Genomic DNA, 17,956 nt, shown 5'->3' on the forward strand with positions numbered 1-17,956 from the left:
AAATCTCCGTTTTTTTCCGCTGCATCCCATCCAAATTTACTCCATCAAAACTTGCTCTCATTTATATTATGGTCCCGGTTGGATGACGGCGCACATAAGTTTTCTGCATTGATTTCTTGACATGACAAACCAATTTCAAGATATTTCTCGCCGTGGTTTCTAATTCGGAGTGTTTGTCTAGAGATGATGTGAGAATGCGATGCTGCACAAAACTTTTTGGCTATTATGGCATTTTGTTGCAGAAGAAGACCTCGGCTCCCCGAAATTTGATTTCCAAGGACATCTAATGGTTTTGGTTCTGTTTCTGGCAACAACTTTTAATTCTGTAAACAAAAACTTTTTGGGAATAGAATCCCCCAAGTCTTTCTGATCATCTGACGCTGTTATGGTGTGTCAGATTTCTTGTTTTCATCGTCTATAATAATCTCGAGGTGAGACTGGAATATGATTTCCCTTCATCCACCTAACAAAACGTAATTTTAAAGAAAAGGTGCTGGGTACCGCCCTTCACGTAGTCCCAAAGGGCCATTGGGTCAATCAACAAGCATGAGTTCTGACTCGAGTACTCGTCATTTCTCACATTTCAATTTTTCTGTTTTTGGGCTGTTTCGCAAGTGTTTGCTTTTCATCGCATCATCTTTGCAATGCGTTCCGAGAAAGGGTGGCACGATTCCCTGATTTAATTGGAAAAAAGTTGAATTTTTCGTCTCGAGAATCCTAAGATTTCTAATACCAGTGTCCAATTAACGTTTACCGCCGGCTTTTCCTGGAACCATAAATCTTGAGACGAGACAGGACACGCCCTCTTTTCGAACGCCTTTTCGTCTTTTCATTTTGGCTTACTTTGTTCTTGCTTTTGGCTTCTTGTCTCCTCCAAATTTCTACGAAATTTATTTTTCAGAAGTGGTGACCTAGGTGTCAATGTTTCTCATTTTACTTCGTAAAATCATCAACTGCAAACACAAATACAAGTATCTTATCAAAGCATTTGTCCTGTTCCTCACTATTGTCTATAACGTGGGATTGGTACACTTCTTGTAAGTGAAAGTATAATATCGGCTACTTTACTGTCATATCTCATACAACCAAATTTCAAAGGTTCTAACTTGATGTCATCTCCGGCAAAATTCCATTAAAAAAACCTGTATAAAAAGGTTCCCTCCGGTCTCGTTCAACAATGGAATGCCGGCATTCACATATGTTTTTTAAACAAGACTGTGTTCTCACTAAATCCTTCCTTCGGATATCCTTTTGGAAAACGGGCCTCCTACCCAAAAAGCTATGTCTGCGAGTTATTCAGGCCAAGATTGAAATGATTCGATCTGTCATTGACTTGTTTTGAACCCGAAATAACTCGTAAATTTTCTTTCATCGAGCTTTTTAGGCGAAAACTTTTTGTGTTGAGAAGAGAATTGGGAAATTGGAAAACAGCGAGTGCACTTCTTCATAAATTACTTTTTTCAGATTCCGCACTACTTCGTTGGATGATTCTCCCGAAATGAATCATGTCGATTACGTTGCTCATGTCATTGTCATGCCCATAGTCTTATCCATAGGTAATATCACCCAAACAACAAAAAAGTGTATACACGTGAATAATTCAGGAATGATTAATCAGTGCCTCAATGTATGTACACTATTGCATATCAAAACGAGTATATTCTTATACTTGAAAGCATCCGCAATAGCAGATATTCTGAGTATCATTGCATTTATCCCATTTCTTCTCCGTCATGCGAAGCTTATCGACCCATCTTGGCAACTTGGAATGTTTTATCACGCTCATCTGGAGCTCCCATTAATCAATGGTCTGATTTCAGCAAGGTAGCCAAAACGGGAATTTTTCTCTGAAATCATTACTTTTCCTTTTTCAGCGCCTTGAATATTGTTGCAATGACAGTGGACAGATATGTATCTGTCTGTCATCCTATCAAATTCTTCCAAAATAACGAAACAAAACCTTCCCGTCGACGCACAATGCTGATTATAATCATGATTTATTTTATCGCATTGCTGATCTATTTTCCATCGGTATTCCAAAAGAAACTGGGAGTCGTGTCTGATGCCTTAACCAATATGTAAGTTTTTCTATCTTCTCGGTTTTTCACTAAAAAGTGTTTCAATCTCAGAACAACATATACAATTGTCCGTAATGAAGAAGTGGAAGCTCTCCGTGTATTCCGATGCTATATTATTTTCCGAGAAGTAAATAATATCTGCATTTAACCGACTCATAAGTTTAAATTTATTTCAGACTGTGTGTCGTTGGGGTCCAGTACTTCTCCTTGTCATTCTCAACATGTGTGTTGTCCGAGGTCTTCGTAAAATCGACAAGCGTAACTGGTTTTGGAGACAACCGTCACAAAACAGCCGAAATGAATCCAGTGCTCAACGTCAACTTCGTTCACCGCGCGATGATCGAAGTCGTATTTCCGTTCTCCTCTTCGTAACGTCTGCTACTTTCATTTTTTGCAATATCCCAGCTTCTGTGATTTCTTTCTTTGTTGGGTAAGTTGATATTTTAGTGAAAAGCTATAGAAACTAAGTTTCTATTTCAGTCGCGTCAACGGATCACTTTTTTGGCAAATATTCCGTGCAATTGCCAATCTTCTTCAAGTTACCAGGTGAGTGGACAAATCTAAAATATAGTCATGCCGAGGGCCTAGCCGGTTGTCTCCTGTTTTCTTATGCTTCTGTTTCACTTCAGAGACGAATTCTACTTTTACAGTTATCTCTACAACTTCTATCTATACGCTTTGTGCTCTTCTGAGTATCGGCATGCATTCCTCCGGCTATTTGGATGTCGATCAAGTCTCTCTCCAACTTCAACGGGTGATTCCCCAACAGTTCGTGTCTCTGTTCATGGAAAACGTTGCCAGTAAGTTGGGATCCATAGTTTTCTTCAATTGATTCTGATTTTCAGAGCCGTCGTCCTTCTCGATAAAGAGCCAAATGGTTATCCCGTCGATGAAGTATAATAACTGTTACATTTCTTATTTGTTCAATATCCATTGCTTCCAACCGTTTTCTAGTCCTTTTCAAATCGCTTCCTTTTGTTAGATCTCTGTCCTGAAACGGTTAATTTCCTATCTTGTGATTCTCAACATTCTTGTCATCCTACTATATGTTCCCATTGACTTTTCACGTCTGTCTTAGGTATTTTCAGCTACAGGTCTCGTTGTTTCACACATTTTCGTATGTTTCTTGTTCTTCTTGTTACTTTCATTCCCCGTGTTTTTTCATCATTCCATTTCTTAAATTACATTCTACATTCTCATGCCATATCTCATAAAGTGAAAAACCAACATTTTGATGTTCTATTTTTTTTTCTAAAGTTCAGTTTTCAATAAAAAGTTCAAATCCGTCTTAATGTCTCAATTTTTAAAATTGTTTTTCGATCAATTCTGAAGTTCTTTCTTTCGTAAATTCTATCAAAACAGGGTTATCTTCGAAAACAAAAAGGAGTTTCTCTTGTTACATCCGAATTTTAAACTGACGAACTCGATATTCCATGGCTGATTCTTTCAAAAAAAAATTATTTAAAAATTATTCAAATAGAAAACTTGCCAGATTCCATTTTCTTGGTGTTAATAGTTCCCGATCAATTAAATGTTTCCTCCTCAAAACCTGCCTCGTTGGGCCTAAAACGAAGCAACCTCGCGACCCGCACACAAAATAGCACGCAAAACGAGAGAAGCAAGACAGCACGACGGCAGTTGGCACACTGCCAACAAGAAGTTAGATGTGCAGGCGAAACACACGGCCGCATGTCATTGTTACCGTACCTATTGAAGGGAGTCGTATTTTGCAGGCGAATTTCCGATCTTTTCTTTTTTGTGTTAAATTTTGGGCCCTTTTCAAGACAATTACTTGAAACTTCTTTTCGAAAGTTTAGATGATGCTTGTTTTTGATTCAAATTAATTTTTTCGTTAGTTTTAAAGATTTCTAGGCAAAAATGCAGCAGTTATATAGAAAATTTAGGCGAAAAGCTTTAAAAAGTGGTTTTTGTTTTTTTTTTCATGGGTTCCAAAAACAAACTCTATACTTTTCACTTCAATAATTTTTTTTCTATATTTTTATTCTTATTTTCTCCATTATCTTCTGATTCGCTTCTTACTTTCAATTTTTCAGAACATGGGTGACATCGAGAAGCAGACGGAAATCCGCGAAAAGAAAGCCCGCAATGTTATGCGTGAGCTCAAGATCCAGAAGCTCTGCCTCAACATCTGCGTTGGAGAGTCTGGAGATAGACTGACCCGTGCCGCTAAGGTAATTTCAGATTTCAGGATTTTTTTCTTCAGAAATTAATTGTGGACTATTCTAGGTGCTCGAGCAGCTCACCGGACAAACCCCAGTTTTCTCGAAGGCTCGCTACACCGTCCGTACCTTCGGAATCCGCAGAAACGAAAAGATCGCCGTTCACTGCACCGTCCGCGGACCAAAGGCCGAGGAGATCCTCGAGAAGGGACTCAAGGTTAAGGAGTACGAGCTCTACAAGGAGAACTTCTCCGACACCGGAAACTTCGGATTCGGAGTCCAGGTAACTTATTTCAGATGAATTTAGGCCTGTCAAACATGAAAAATTCTTTCAGGAGCACATCGACTTGGGAATCAAGTACGATCCATCCATTGGAATCTACGGAATGGACTTCTACGTTGTCCTCGACCGTGCCGGACGCCGTATCGCCAAGAGAAGACGTGCCCCAGGACGTGTCGGACCATCTCACAGAGTCGAGCGTGAGGAATCCATCAAGTGGTTCCAACAGAAGGTAAAATAGTCAAATAGCTCATGCTAAAATTATTCGTTTATCATTTCAGTACGACGGAATCATTCTTCCACCAAAGCCAAAGGTCAAGCGTACCTTCCACCGTCGCCGCTAAGCACTTTGTTGATTTTTTTGACATAAACTGTTATATGTTGTACCGAATCTTAAAACTTGTCCAAAATAAATGGTCGGGGAGGAAAGGGTGGGAATTCAGAAAGGACGACGGAGCAGTAGTGGCACTGAAAGCTATCTGGAGACAAGTTGTGAAGAAGAAATCTCAATTTCGCTTGCGGATGGACAAATTTAGACCGTATGACGAAGCTGTCGTCACAAACGGAATCCTGCAAAAAAAATTGTCGCAGATTCGGCTCATCTAGTCGCATCTGTCAGGCATCAGATAGGGTTTACAGTCATCGTTGGAATTTTCAGCGTTGTGTGGTTCAGGGTTTCGGTCGGCAAGTTTTGTGGCTCTCATTGGTGGATTATAGGTTCAGTTAGATTAGGCTTCTGCCCGGTAAACAGTAATATCATCCACTTGCAGTATGTGGTGAAGATGTCAACTGTTGTTCTCAACGACAAGAGTGGATATGCAACAATGCGAACTATTTTCTTCATTTAAGCTAGCTCTCCATGGAACTACGAAATTCTGCACGAAAACGCGGCTCGGATGGTTTTTTGTGATATTTTCCTAGATGTTTGTTAGGCTTTGTGCACAATAGCCATAGAAATTCATAACTGATTCAATTTAGCGATTAATTCAGTTACCACAGTTTGAGTCCGAAAACGTGTTCTGCCTCATTCGAACCGGAAGAATTCTTACTAATCATTTTCCATAGAAAACATCAATAAAAATGTGCTACTGATTCATTGAAAGTTACGAAATATTAGATAAACAGTGTTCAACTTAACTTGCAAACTGACGATAGTCTAAATGATGCGTTTTCAGTGAAATTTACTGTAATTTTTGCTTCAAATATACGTCGAATGGTAATATATCTATTTGTAAAGTTACCCAAACACACAAGTATGAGAGAAACTAGGTGGAAGTGAAGAAAATTGTGATTTTTGAGTTTTTTGAGAAAATTGCAAAACCAATTCGCATTTTTCATCAAATCAATTTTTCTACTTACTTGTCAGCTAACTATCCTTCTCTTTAATTCCAAAAATTTTCTGATTCTAGCCAGTGAGCGCAGGTAATTAATTCAATTCGAATAAAAAAAACAAGAAGTTTTCACTCTGAAGTTTTCATCTCGAGAGGTGAGTTGTGTAAAAAAATCACAGGGTTAAGCAATCACACTAGAAAATAAGCAAAATATCACATAAGTATTGAAATGGAACAGAAGAATTAAAGAATTACTACATTAATAAGCTGGAAATAACGAATCATACAAAAGTTAGCAACAATATTCGCGGTATACATTCAAAAACCGATTTTGAAGAAGTAGTTGTCAGGAACTGGAATAGCAGGGCGCAGTCGAATGGAATGTGGACGTCGGAGTGTAGAAGAAGTTATCAGAAAGGTGTATTTATTTGGCTGCAACTGGCTCTCCTTGAGACTCAGTTCCCAATTGCTTTCCAAGGTACTCCCAATTGTGAACCATAAGTTTTTGAACGGCAAGAAGAGCGTGGTAGCGGACATTCGGGTCCTCAGCGCTCAACAATTTCATGACTGCTGCCTTTCCTTGGTATTGCTCGATAACACTGAAACTATTTTTTCTGATGAGAAATGAGCAGATAGCTTTTACGTTTTTCCTCTTGGGTAGTGGCGGACATATTCTCCAATGTCGTGGGCAGCAACGCAAAGGATTGTTGGATCTTTGCTGGTCTCAAGGAGCTTGATCAGAATCTTCACAACTTCGAATTGCTTCTCGTTGAGCTTGGAAGCATTCTCACGCCAAAACTTCTCCGATTTGTGCACTGGAGACCAAGTGAGACGACCAGTACGAACCTTGAATATCTCATAACTGCCTTAGTCAGATGAAATAAAAACTCACCTCACTGTAATACTCATCGTAAGAGCTCAAGTCGTGGACTGAGAGGGTCAATTCCTCAGTGAGGAACTTGATGTCTTCCTCGAGGTCTGGATCGTCAAACTTCTTGGCGTCGATGAGTTCCAATGTCTTGAGGGTTTTGCATTGAACCATCTGGAGAGCAGCTAGTCTCTTGATTTCATTGTCATCACATTTGTTCAAGATGTTGGCAAACGTAGCGAGGATGATTCTGATCACCTTTTCTTTGGTTGACTCAGAAAGAATATCTCCCAAAACTTGGATGACTCCGAAAGATGGTGCCTTCTTAGCAATCTCAGGGTTAAAAGTCAAGCACCAGAGGGCGAAAATCAGCTGGTATTGAAGTTGGAAATTGGTTGATCCAGTGAGTCCTGCGACAAGAGTTTGGACGCCATCGGCTTCAACGAATTCCCGTCTGTGCACATCTTGACGGAGCAGAGTTTGAATGCTACGAACAGTTGTGTTGACGCTGTCGTTTGTCTGCAATGTCACTATGTAAAAATCCTTAAAATAGTTTTGAACTCACGCTGGCATTTTTGATTTGACCCTTCAAAGTGTGGATGAGCTCATGAATGCTCTGGGTCACCTCAGCAGGTTTTTCGATGATGGAGCTCATCTGAAATATAGATAAAGTAATATTTTGTGAAACAGAGAAATGTAGGTTAATAAAAAACGAATCAAAAGTAATTTAGAGAAGTGAGTCTGACTTTTCGGAAGAATTCCAAACCAAAAGAATTTTCCAAGCAACAAAACAAACTCTACTGCCCACCCAGAGGTTTAACATTTTTCACGACGTATTTTCATATATCAAATCTAGTACATGTATATTAAAAAATACGAAAAAAAAGTAGTATTACAGCCGAAAACAATGAAAAATTCCTTTAAACACACTTGGTTGAGGCAAACGTCAACGGAGACCAAAAACCGATAGAAACAGTGAGAGACGGAGAATCAAAGATTGAACTGTCAGAAAAGAGTGTGCGACAGAGAAACTTTCTACATGGCCTAGGTGTCGCTCGGTTTATTGAATTTCTCGTCCCTGAAACTATTCGGGAGTGCTTCGATTCTATGAATGACTCGAAAAACTGTTTTAAAAATAAAAGGTAAACACTGATATCGAGAATATGAAGCAGTACACTATCTCGCAAAATACTGTCTTTAACTAGTAATAGAAGACTTCTGTTTGAACGTTTCACAAAATAAAATGATTGTGTTTTGGTTAATATCCAATCATTTCTAAACACAGATAAATTTGGCCCTAGAGAATCTTCAGCTTCAAAAAGTTTAATAAAATTGGTGTGATGAAAACAAAATTTGGCTTGCAATCATTCATTCGGTTCAGGGACGTTTCGTTATCGGTCACTAGTACGCGCTGATATGCTTATTAATATGAATATACTCCGAAACATTAATACAACAAAAACACTTATTTTACAAGTCAGTGACAGATCGTGAAACGCGAGATTCTCGACGATGTTCTGTTGTTTTCAATTTTCGAAGTCTATTTATCTTAATTAGTTTAATCAGCGCGTACTAATGATATATTTTTTCCTTATAAAACTTTTCAAATTTCCCTATAACTGGTGGCAAAACGTCTTGCGGCCAAACGTCCGGTGTCCCGGAGCTATTCTTCCGATCCAAACAAAAATATGGATTTTTTCTGAGTAGCGCTTGATGTTGAACAAAACCAGATGCTGGCTGGATTATCTCACGAGTTTTTTGTAAAGCTGCATTCAATAAAACTATAATCTGTGAGAATAATCTTTTCGCAGTTTTCAGTTTTTTTACTTGCATAAATTTGTTAACTTTGACTTCAAATTCAAATTTTCCTATTTGCAAAAAACGGTTCCCGGATATCGTCTTCACTTGATGCGCTCTTCGCCAGAAATTAAAATTTTCTTTACATATGTTTCTTATACATTCTCACTTGTAATCCTTCAAACCAATTCAATCGACTTGTTCTCTGTAAATCCTCAAAAAGCCTTTATACTCGGGAAACATTATGAAATTGCAAAGTTGAGAGAACGATGGAGCAGTATTCATCAAAAGAAAAAAATATTGGCATATCGTTTACAAAATGGTAACTAGATGACAATGCTAGTAATAACTATAGTATAAATATCACTAAAAAATGAAGTGAGACAAAGTTTGTGAAGTGAGGGAATGTGATGTACTACAAGTAGTACGGCAAAAACGACACTAAAAAAGTGAAATTTCATAGTACACAGCAATTAGTTTATACAAAAAGACCACCGAAACGGGTTGGGGGTAAATGACGACAATTGGAATGTGAATATCGATTTATTTGTGAAAAAGACTTCAGATGGCACCATTTACTTGGAAGTAACTGAATCTTTCTGAGCATCACTATCCAACTGCTTCCCAAGGTACTCCCAATTGTGAACCATAAGTTTTTGAACGGCAAGAAGGGCGTGGTAACGAACATTTGGATCCTCAGCAGTCAACAAACGCATCACTGCTGACTTTCCTTGGTATTGCTCAACGACTCTGAAAGTAATCACAATTCGGAAAATTCATTGCGGTTGAATTCACTTACGTTTTGCCTCTTGGGTAGTGACGGACATACTCCCCAATGTCATGTGCAGCAACGCACAGAATCAGTGGGTCATGACTGGATTCAAGAAGTTTGATCAGGATCTTGACAACTTCGAACTGTTTGTCATTGAACTTTGAGGCATTCTCACGCCAGAACTTTTCAGATTTGTGCACTGGTGACCATTGAAGACGTCCAGATCGAACCTGGAAGTGGTAAATTGGCTAGATGTCCTCACTCACGGTTAAAAGTAACATACCTCACTATAATACTCGTCGTAAGAACTCAAGTCATGAACTGAAACAGTCAATTCCTCAGTCAGAAACTTGACATCATCCTCAAGATCTGGATCGTCATATTTCTTAGCATCCATTAGCTCCAACGTCTTGAGAGTTTTGCATTGGACCATCTGGAGGGCAGCTTCTCTTTTGATTTCACGTTCCTCGACTTTGTTCAAGATGTTGACGAAGGAAGCGAGAATGATTCTAATAACTTTCTCTTTTGTGGATTCCGAGAGAATATCTCCAAGAGCAGTGATGATTCCAAGGGATGGTGCTTTCTTAGCAATTTCGGCATTGAAAGTGAGACACCAGACGGAGAAGATCAATTGGTATTGTAATTGGAAGTTGGTCTTTCCGTTGAGAGCTGTCACAAGCGTCTGTACACCATCAGAATCCACGAACTCATGTCTGTACTCGTCATGGCGGAGCATCATTTGGAGACAACGGGCGGTGGTGTTCATGTAGTCGTTTGTCTGGAAAATAGAAGATTTAACCAAAGTTTGATGATGATGAAACCAACCGTAGAATTTTTGAGCTGCTCCTTGAGGAAGGAGAAGTAGTATTGAAGGTCCTGTCCTTCCATACGGCTGACTCCAAAACAGGCAAGCTTGGCAATGATGGAACTCATCTGAAAGATGCAAGAAAAATTAAATGTTGCCGCTATTTTCTACAGTCGTACCTGGTTGACAATGAAGTTGTCTTGACGTTGCAAGATTCCGAGGTACTGCGAGAAAGCAGTTCGTTTCTGACGGGCAGCGGCACGATGGAAGATTTCAACTCGTGCCTTATCCTCCTGAAGCATGTCGTCGAAAAGTGTGAGCACGTAGCGAACGTTTTGGTCCTTTGCGACTTGAGTGATCAGGTTGGCCATGGTCTTGGCAAGTTGTCCGTTGGCATCGTTGGCAGCGATAACTGTATCACGCTCTTCCTTCGACTAGAAAATATTTGAAGTTTTAAAAATATTCTGAAGAAAAATTTACCTTAGCGTTCTCGTAGTTGGTGACAAGAGTGTAGTCGTCCTCTTGAATCATCTTGGAGCGGTAGTATGATCCCCAGTTTGGCTTGTTGCTGCGGACCTGGAAAATTCCTCAGTTTACGGACTATTCCTCTCAAAAATTGAGTATTTTTACCTCTGAAGCCTCCAATTGAAGGCGAGACGTCGCGTTGATCATGTCCACTGCCGGGATGTTGTGATGCGCAACTTCCGCCATTGCTGGAATTTTTTATTATTGTTTTTATCGAGATGTTTCATTTATACGTGCAAAAAACGGTTCAAATTGAGAATTAGGGGTTCAAACCAATCGGAAGTTGTGAATAACTGTTCGAGATTATGTTTTGGTCACAAACTTTCGAAAATTTGCATTTTTAAGTAATAAAATCTATTTTTAAACTTAAAAATAAATAAAATGCCGGGGGTTAGAGAACAACAATCACTCGCTGGTCGGCAGTCGTGGCGAGACCCGCTCGCAGCGAGAGAGAAGAGGGCAGCCGTTGCGACGTCTGTGTCTCTTTCTCTCTTGCTTGGTGGCGGATCGATGGGCCAACCAGAAGAGAAGACGAGAAGAGGCCATGGGAGAAAGACGACGTTTTCAGGCAACACAACGTGTCCGAAAATGAGGAAAAAGAAAAAAAGAGTGCTTTTTGGTATATTGGTTTTCAGAACTACTGCGCATGAATAAATTAAGCTCGGATCTGAATATGATTCCAATTTTACTGAAGATCATTTTGTCAAAAATAAAATTTTTGCATGAAAACTATAGAAACTATCAAATCTTCTTTTTGAGAACAGGTGAAACGAAAGCAAGTTTTTGAAAACATTCTCTGAAACTGATATTTCTGACAGCATGAAAGATTTGAAGCTGGAACTAGTCATAAAAGTGCGCCATCTTCTAGCAAAAAAAATTGGTGAAACATTTTATTCAAAATAAGTTCTCAGCCCAATCAGCCAAAAGCCATCGTTGACTACTACCAAAATATTTATGGTTCCAATTTTAGAACAACTGCGAAACCCGTCCGCCACATATAGTTTTCTATAATTCCTGAATGTTATCCAGTAACTCTGGAATAAGTTACCAAACTTGGAACTTAAAATAACCGTAATTAAGTTCTAGTTTTGTGAACTGTTTTCCTCTCGTTTTTAGTTAGAATACAGAATGACCTTAGTTGTGAGTATCAAAATAATGTTTGTACAGCCGTTTTCCGGTTCTGCTTCTTTTTCTCATTTTGAACATCACTTCCTAGACCGTGGTAATTATCGAGGGCGAATATGGCTGGTGGAAATTTATCGAGGCCACTCAGGAAATGCGATCGTCGTCGTTTCCGAATTCATAGCCTTAGATTAGTTTTTTTTTCGAAATATCTGGAATACGTAGATCTGGGTTTGTTTTCATTTCGTATTTTTCCACTTTTTGCATTTTCCTCATCAAATCGTAGTCAAGAGCTGACAAACTAGCATACATTTTTAATCTCAAACCACACGATTTTCACTATATAATTATTAGTTTGTTATACTTGCCGAACACAACCACAGCCGTTTTTGCCTCTAGCCGATCGATGGGCTCCTAGAGGCTCCATTCTGCTTCTGCGCTGCTCGGTAAGTCGTCCAAGATTAACGACCGCCCATTTCCCGTTGAGAAATCTGCACTTCTCTACACAATCTTTCTCTTGCCTCTCAGATTCAGGACACTCGCTGCTCTTGATGTTTCCAACACACTTCCGATGAAAACTTTGCCCAGACTCTCACATTACCAAGGAGACGTCATGTTTCTCAGCAACGTTTTGTAACCTTTAGCAACCTGCTGTGCATTTGCCTTTCGAGAATTCATTCCAGCTTTCATTTCTTCTCAAATTTTGTTCGTTTTGAATAGAGAATAGACTAACCGTACTCTGATTTTTTATACAATGAATATTCATAACTTGTCATCTTCTTTCTGTTCCGCAGCTAGTCATCGTTTCAATGATCAAACCTCCCGCATTCCGCCCTCAACTCCATGAGACCATTTATAAAAACATATCATTAGGTATCCAATTTGGCTGTCAACTCTTGCCTGTCTGTTGCCAATATGAGCTATCAACTCACCTTTGAGCCGGATTACCAGAAAACGGTACTCTACCATCGGCAACGTAAGGATCTCTATAATACACTTGTAAGACAATTAGTTTATCAATTTCAGTCAAAGCTGAACATCCAGAAGCAGCTTCCGAGCTTGTCACGTCATGTGATGTAGGTCAGATCACGGGATATTGTTTCCAATAATGTTATTTAGCGTCAATTCATCCTGACTGGAGATAAGGTTACTCTTCCACCAGCATCGCATCCAAACTCCAACAAAGCGTTGGTCAACTTCTTCAACACGGTTTTGATGCAGAAATTTGTCAAAGAGTGAATATTCAAAGACTGATAGAGAAAAACTAGAAAGAAGTATTACAGGCCGGTGTTTGTCTACGCAGCGGAACTTTTCGATGAGTTGTACGAGAACAAGTTCGCAATGGAGACTGTGACTAAAAATGATGTAACAACTAAAAGTATTCAGAAGTTGAGTTCATAAGTTATTTTCAGTACACCAAGTTGTTCTACAAGCTGTTTAAGGTCAACGACCTTGTCTTGCTTCAGAAGAAGATAATCCTTTTCCCAATCAACTACGGTTACACTTGGTGGGACTATTTTAAAACAAAAAATAAAGTCAACTCACCAATTCAGGCATCTCGTGGCTATTAATCAACCGTTGAAGTCAACAGTTGAGGGAGAAAACTGTGATGTCTATCTGGTGTCAGCGCATCGTGTGGTGCCACAATTCTCGCTGGCAAAGGTTATCACCAAATATCTCGAGATGGCTTTCTCGGTCATGAACGAGACAGTTATCAAAGAGAACTTCAAATTCCATGAGATGGTCTTGGAGGATTGTGCCAACCAACCACAAGTTCTTTGCTGTGTCTACACAGAACTTGCATTCAAGATTTACGAATGCAAAAAGGTACAAAAATAGGGAACCGTGAAGAAATTCCAAGAGCTAATTTTCAGGAGATGTCCCTGTATTTTTCGGGAATCAAGCCAGATGTTCAACAAATGAAGTTCAATCACTACATTTTTGCTCGTTACATGCAAACCATGCTTAACTGTTTTGCCGTTGAGGTAACTTGAATATTTCGAAGTTTCAAACCACATTTCTATTTACAGCACAACGAATTTGGACAAATTCCTCACTTTAATGTTATCACCCTGGAGGATGAGGATCTTGTTTGGGTGGAAAAGACAGATCTGGATCGTATCCTGAACCCAAACCGGCAGCTCCGAACAGTTCGTCCACTTCGCCAATTCGCACCAAAACGGGAACCAATTTCCGAATGGATGGCTAACCGGGAAGCAGCTCGCAAGGCAGAGGAGCCCACTTCAACATCTGATTTGTAAATTAATTTTTTCCTGCTTTTTCAACATCTCACATCTTTACTTGGTTTCATCAATTCCTGTGGTTTTACAAATAGAATCTCCTGTCCAAAAGTGAAGACGTCACTTTCTCTCTTCATTTCATTTCTCACGTTTTTGCAGTCATTTGCACCTATTTATTGTAAAAAGTGTTCATTCATTCCAAGTTTTGTGGTAATTGAACTAACTTCCGAATAAAATATCCTGAGAAGTTTTGCAACACGTCACATGTTCTCAGATTTCAGCCAACAATTAAGGATTATTGAGCAGTCAACATTTGAGTACGAAACGTGTATCTTGAGAAAATACATGACGGCTATATGATACATTGTTTCAGAAAAATGAGATTGTAGGTTTGATACTTTCAGCGAAAATTATATATCTGAATATAATGATGATGATTGACACTCTCATGAAAAAAACGTGATGCTTTAAGAAAGATTAAAATTTTAACGTTTCCAAAACTACACAAAAAACTGAAAAGTCCACACACCTACATCTATAGTAAATAAATCATGAAAACTAAACCTGGTGAGTGAAAAAACCCAAATGAAAGTGAGTAACGTAGTCTCTGTCAATTATGCCACCTGTTGTTCAAAACAATTATTCATTGGTTAATGTCAGATTCAGATTTTTATCTATTCCATTCTCACTCATCTCCTGCCACCTCAAATGGATGTGAGCAAGAAGGTCACTACGTGGTGAAACACAGAATGAAAAATCGGAATAAAAAGTTTTTAGGCACTGTACAAAACTTCAAACGGAATTAGCGCTTTTGTTATTCTGAGAAATGGTTTTCAACTAAACATTTCATGTTGCCGAAAGTATGCTTAACCATACTCACTTTCTACTCTCTAATTGTGAACTGGTACAGTATAATTATACACGTAAGTTTTAATGCAGTCGTGTGCCTCGTTTCACATAAAAAGATGCGCCGCGCCAAGTTCACACCAAGTGCCGCCACCCGATTAGAGACTTGTCTTGACAAGATCTCTTCCTTTCATTTGACGCCAAATTGGCGGCAACTTTTTTTTATTGGTGAATCTTGATTTTCATCGTCGTCATTTTTAACGACAAAAAACGGAACTGGTGACGGATTTCACCTAGTTTTTATTTATTTATAGATTTCATGGTGTATTTGGAATATGTATTTTGTATTTTGGGTGAAATTTCAAAATAAACATACTTTAAAAAAAACTTATTTCACTGCTAGTATTCCTACCATGAATATCAATCACAGTCTTCTCACAATTATGACATGAGCAATTATCTTGATATGTGTATTATTCTAACCTCTTATCTCATCAACAACAAGTATTGCGCTATTTCCTAGTCATAACAATAATGAGAGCCATGACGAGCATTGACATGAAGATGATTGCTAGACGGGTTGCATCATAGGATTGTTTCGAATGTTCCCACCTTGGGCTTCTAATTAACCTGTTATATCTAGTGTCACCCCCTGCTGAGAGAACTCAATATGTTTTCCCAAGTTGTGTAACAGGTTTCGCACGTAATATGAGCCACGCATTAGCACCGAGTGACTCTAAAAAAGTTTTCGTTTGGAACCAGCTGGGAACAGATGTTCTTGAAATAAGGCACTAGCTGAGCAAATACGACAGGCGGTGAAAACTTTGAAGGTGTTGATAGAAATATGAAATTTAATGAGGCGTGAATTTGTACAGAAAATATTTTTGTGTTTGTCGTATAGTAGGATGAGATGAAGCATTTGTTTTGTAAAACTACATTTTCTTCAAAGTTGGTTTAAATTTGTTTCATTGGGACAGAAACTTGACATAATTTTGATTCTTTGTCCTTTAGGCTAATGTTAATCCAAAATCAAAAAATTTGCATAGATATTTTTGTAGTTAGCAAAGTCTAATTTTGGAATATTTCAGAATGCAGATAGTTTTAATGAAACTTTTATTTGATTTCCAAAATTTTATAGTTTTGCATTATTAATATGAATACATATTCTAATTCCCCAAACTGGGATACAAGACATCAATGTAAACCACAAGGCTTGTCTTTTATTTAAAATTTGTTCTGTGTACACCTAGATAGATATAATTCAAAAGTATTCACTTTCAATGTCTAAACCGTTTTATTCCATTTTTGTATCTCGCTTCTTACACGCTCTTCTATCGTGGCAGATAATTAATCACGGTCCTCTTCTCCGCAACGCACCTCCCCCCAAACGGAGTACTGTAGAAGAAGTGTGGGCGGAGTCAATTCCGTATCGTCTTTTTTCTCGGACCAAGACATTAGATAGTCAGTCATTCATTTTCTATTTTAGTGTGTCATCATGAGCTGGGAACAATATCAAATGTATGTGCCACAGTGCCATCCAGCTCTCATGTATCAATCCGTCGGATCTATTCAATCTACTATGACTACCCCTCTTCAAAGCCCTAATTTTTCTTTGGACTCCCCTCATTACCCCGAAAGTCTTTCGTGAGTTTGAATGACTATAACTTCAAATAGTCACTATTCTTTTTCAGTCATTACAGCAACGGTGGAGGAAAAGATGACAAGAAGAAGTGCCGCCGCTACAAGACTCCGTCCCCACAACTGCTCCGGATGAGAAGAAGTGCCGCCAACGAACGGGAGCGTAGAAGAATGAACACATTGAATGTTGCTTATGATGAGGTATGTGAATTAGTAAAAGGAAAGCTCATAGAAATTTCAGATGACCTGTAGTGGATGAATAGAAAGTTTAGTCATCTAGGCTAGTCATCAGCTAGGCTTACATTTGGAGATAATTCTTTTGATTATGATTGCGTGACTAATGATTTGACGAATAAGCAATATATTGAAGACAATCGTTTGTCATTCATAGTCACTCAAACATTCAAAATCATAACCAAGAGTGTGTATACTGTAAACGTGCAAGCCTATGACATGAAGGACGTATCTGGTAACAGATGTTATCCTTTCTCAGTATACTAGTCGTTTATGTTTACCTCACTCACTACCAATTTCTTTTCCATTCAATTTATGACTTCCCATTTGAAATTCATTTCTATTCATGGCATCATTTCAGCTTCGCGAAGTCTTGCCGGAAATCGACTCGGGGAAGAAGCTTTCGAAATTCGAGACTCTGCAAATGGCTCAGAAATACATTGAATGCCTGGCCCAGATTCTCAAAAAAGATGCAAAGCACGAGAACAGCAAGAACAAATCCGGATAAAGTTTTAAAACTCCTTCTTTTTTGATTATGGGTACCGTGTCATCTTTCCATTTATTATGTGTTTTTTAAATTTGCTTCTTACTTCTTCATTTAGTTACTATCCATCTTTCAGTTTAGCCCCAGTTTTCATATATTCCTTTATTCGAATGAATCTATATAATCAGATATCCTTTGGTTTCTGTTGAATAGAGAAGGTGCAGAAAGAAAAAGCAGGTTTTGCAAATCTTCAGGAAAAAAACGAACAAAGAAAGAACACCGTCAGATGTTTTTTTTTCTGCTTTATCCGGAAAAAGTCCATAAAACTTCTCCTGCAGATCTAGGTTTACGGTAAGGAGGAGAGAAGAAAACCATTGACACGTGCCGCGCATCAAGATAGCGATCAGGAGGACAAGTGTCGGTTGTCGACAAGAGCCTTGTTTCGCGCAGTTTCTTACAACTTTTCATTTTTCGAATTAATAGAAAACGGGGAAGAAGGAACGATGGCATATTTCAACAAGATAGTATGTTGAACTATCTGATTTGCGGATGACGGATTGGCTCATCCATTGAGATCTCATCGTTTCCCACGAGAAAAGTTCAGCCACGCTTTCTTATCTTTTTCGATATCCCAGTTCACACATAGGTTACAAAAGTTCATCGAGGAGCGTCAGAAAATGATTGATGAAACACTATCTCTGAATAATCAAAAATTTGACAATTTCATAACAATTCAATGAGTCCCCAACTTTAATT

General features: G+C 38.7%; 6 protein-coding genes across 6 annotated transcripts; 4 read left to right on the top strand and 2 right to left on the bottom strand.

The window, feature by feature from the left end:
• Positions 1–921: 921 nt before the first annotated feature.
• On the top strand, positions 922–2,978 carry GCK72_023973 (uncharacterized protein; the record flags this gene model as incomplete). Its single annotated transcript, XM_053735661.1, has 9 exons — positions 922–1,037; positions 1,465–1,556; positions 1,605–1,824; positions 1,875–2,078; positions 2,130–2,205; positions 2,255–2,508; positions 2,559–2,624; positions 2,708–2,878; positions 2,924–2,978. 9 exons carry the CDS (start codon positions 922–924, stop codon positions 2,976–2,978), a joined length of 1,254 nt encoding a protein of 417 aa, XP_053579227.1.
• Positions 2,979–4,135: 1,157 nt separating this feature from the next.
• On the top strand, positions 4,136–4,882 carry GCK72_023974 (uncharacterized protein; the record flags this gene model as incomplete). The annotated part of the gene is made up of 4 exons (XM_053735662.1): positions 4,136–4,270; positions 4,326–4,541; positions 4,594–4,770; positions 4,820–4,882. 4 exons carry the CDS (start codon positions 4,136–4,138, stop codon positions 4,880–4,882), a joined length of 591 nt encoding a protein of 196 aa, XP_053579228.1.
• A 1,411-nt stretch (positions 4,883–6,293) lies between these two features.
• Positions 6,294–7,392, bottom strand: GCK72_023975 (uncharacterized protein; the record flags this gene model as incomplete). The annotated part of the gene is made up of 4 exons (XM_003117961.2): positions 6,294–6,468; positions 6,513–6,715; positions 6,762–7,256; positions 7,303–7,392. 4 exons carry the CDS (start codon positions 7,390–7,392, stop codon positions 6,294–6,296), a joined length of 963 nt encoding a protein of 320 aa, XP_003118009.1.
• A 1,717-nt stretch (positions 7,393–9,109) lies between these two features.
• Positions 9,110–10,822, bottom strand: GCK72_023976 (uncharacterized protein; the record flags this gene model as incomplete). Its single annotated transcript, XM_003118328.2, has 7 exons — positions 9,110–9,284; positions 9,334–9,536; positions 9,590–10,084; positions 10,132–10,239; positions 10,291–10,545; positions 10,592–10,687; positions 10,742–10,822. The coding sequence occupies 7 exons, from the start codon at positions 10,820–10,822 to the stop codon at positions 9,110–9,112; spliced, it is 1,413 nt and encodes a 470-aa protein (XP_003118376.1).
• A 1,851-nt stretch (positions 10,823–12,673) lies between these two features.
• On the top strand, positions 12,674–14,019 carry GCK72_023977 (uncharacterized protein; the record flags this gene model as incomplete). Its single annotated transcript, XM_003118386.2, has 8 exons — positions 12,674–12,734; positions 12,785–12,834; positions 12,878–12,993; positions 13,042–13,123; positions 13,171–13,265; positions 13,312–13,585; positions 13,633–13,743; positions 13,789–14,019. 8 exons carry the CDS (start codon positions 12,674–12,676, stop codon positions 14,017–14,019), a joined length of 1,020 nt encoding a protein of 339 aa, XP_003118434.2.
• Positions 14,020–16,339: 2,320 nt separating this feature from the next.
• Positions 16,340–17,224, top strand: GCK72_023978 (uncharacterized protein; the record flags this gene model as incomplete). The annotated part of the gene is made up of 3 exons (XM_003118040.2): positions 16,340–16,488; positions 16,536–16,683; positions 17,078–17,224. The coding sequence occupies 3 exons, from the start codon at positions 16,340–16,342 to the stop codon at positions 17,222–17,224; spliced, it is 444 nt and encodes a 147-aa protein (XP_003118088.2).
• Positions 17,225–17,956: the final 732 nt, after the last annotated feature.

The sequence above is a fragment of the Caenorhabditis remanei genome, chromosome X (assembly GCF_010183535.1).
Source record: "Caenorhabditis remanei strain PX506 chromosome X, whole genome shotgun sequence".
NCBI lineage: Eukaryota > Metazoa > Nematoda > Chromadorea > Rhabditida > Rhabditidae > Caenorhabditis > Caenorhabditis remanei.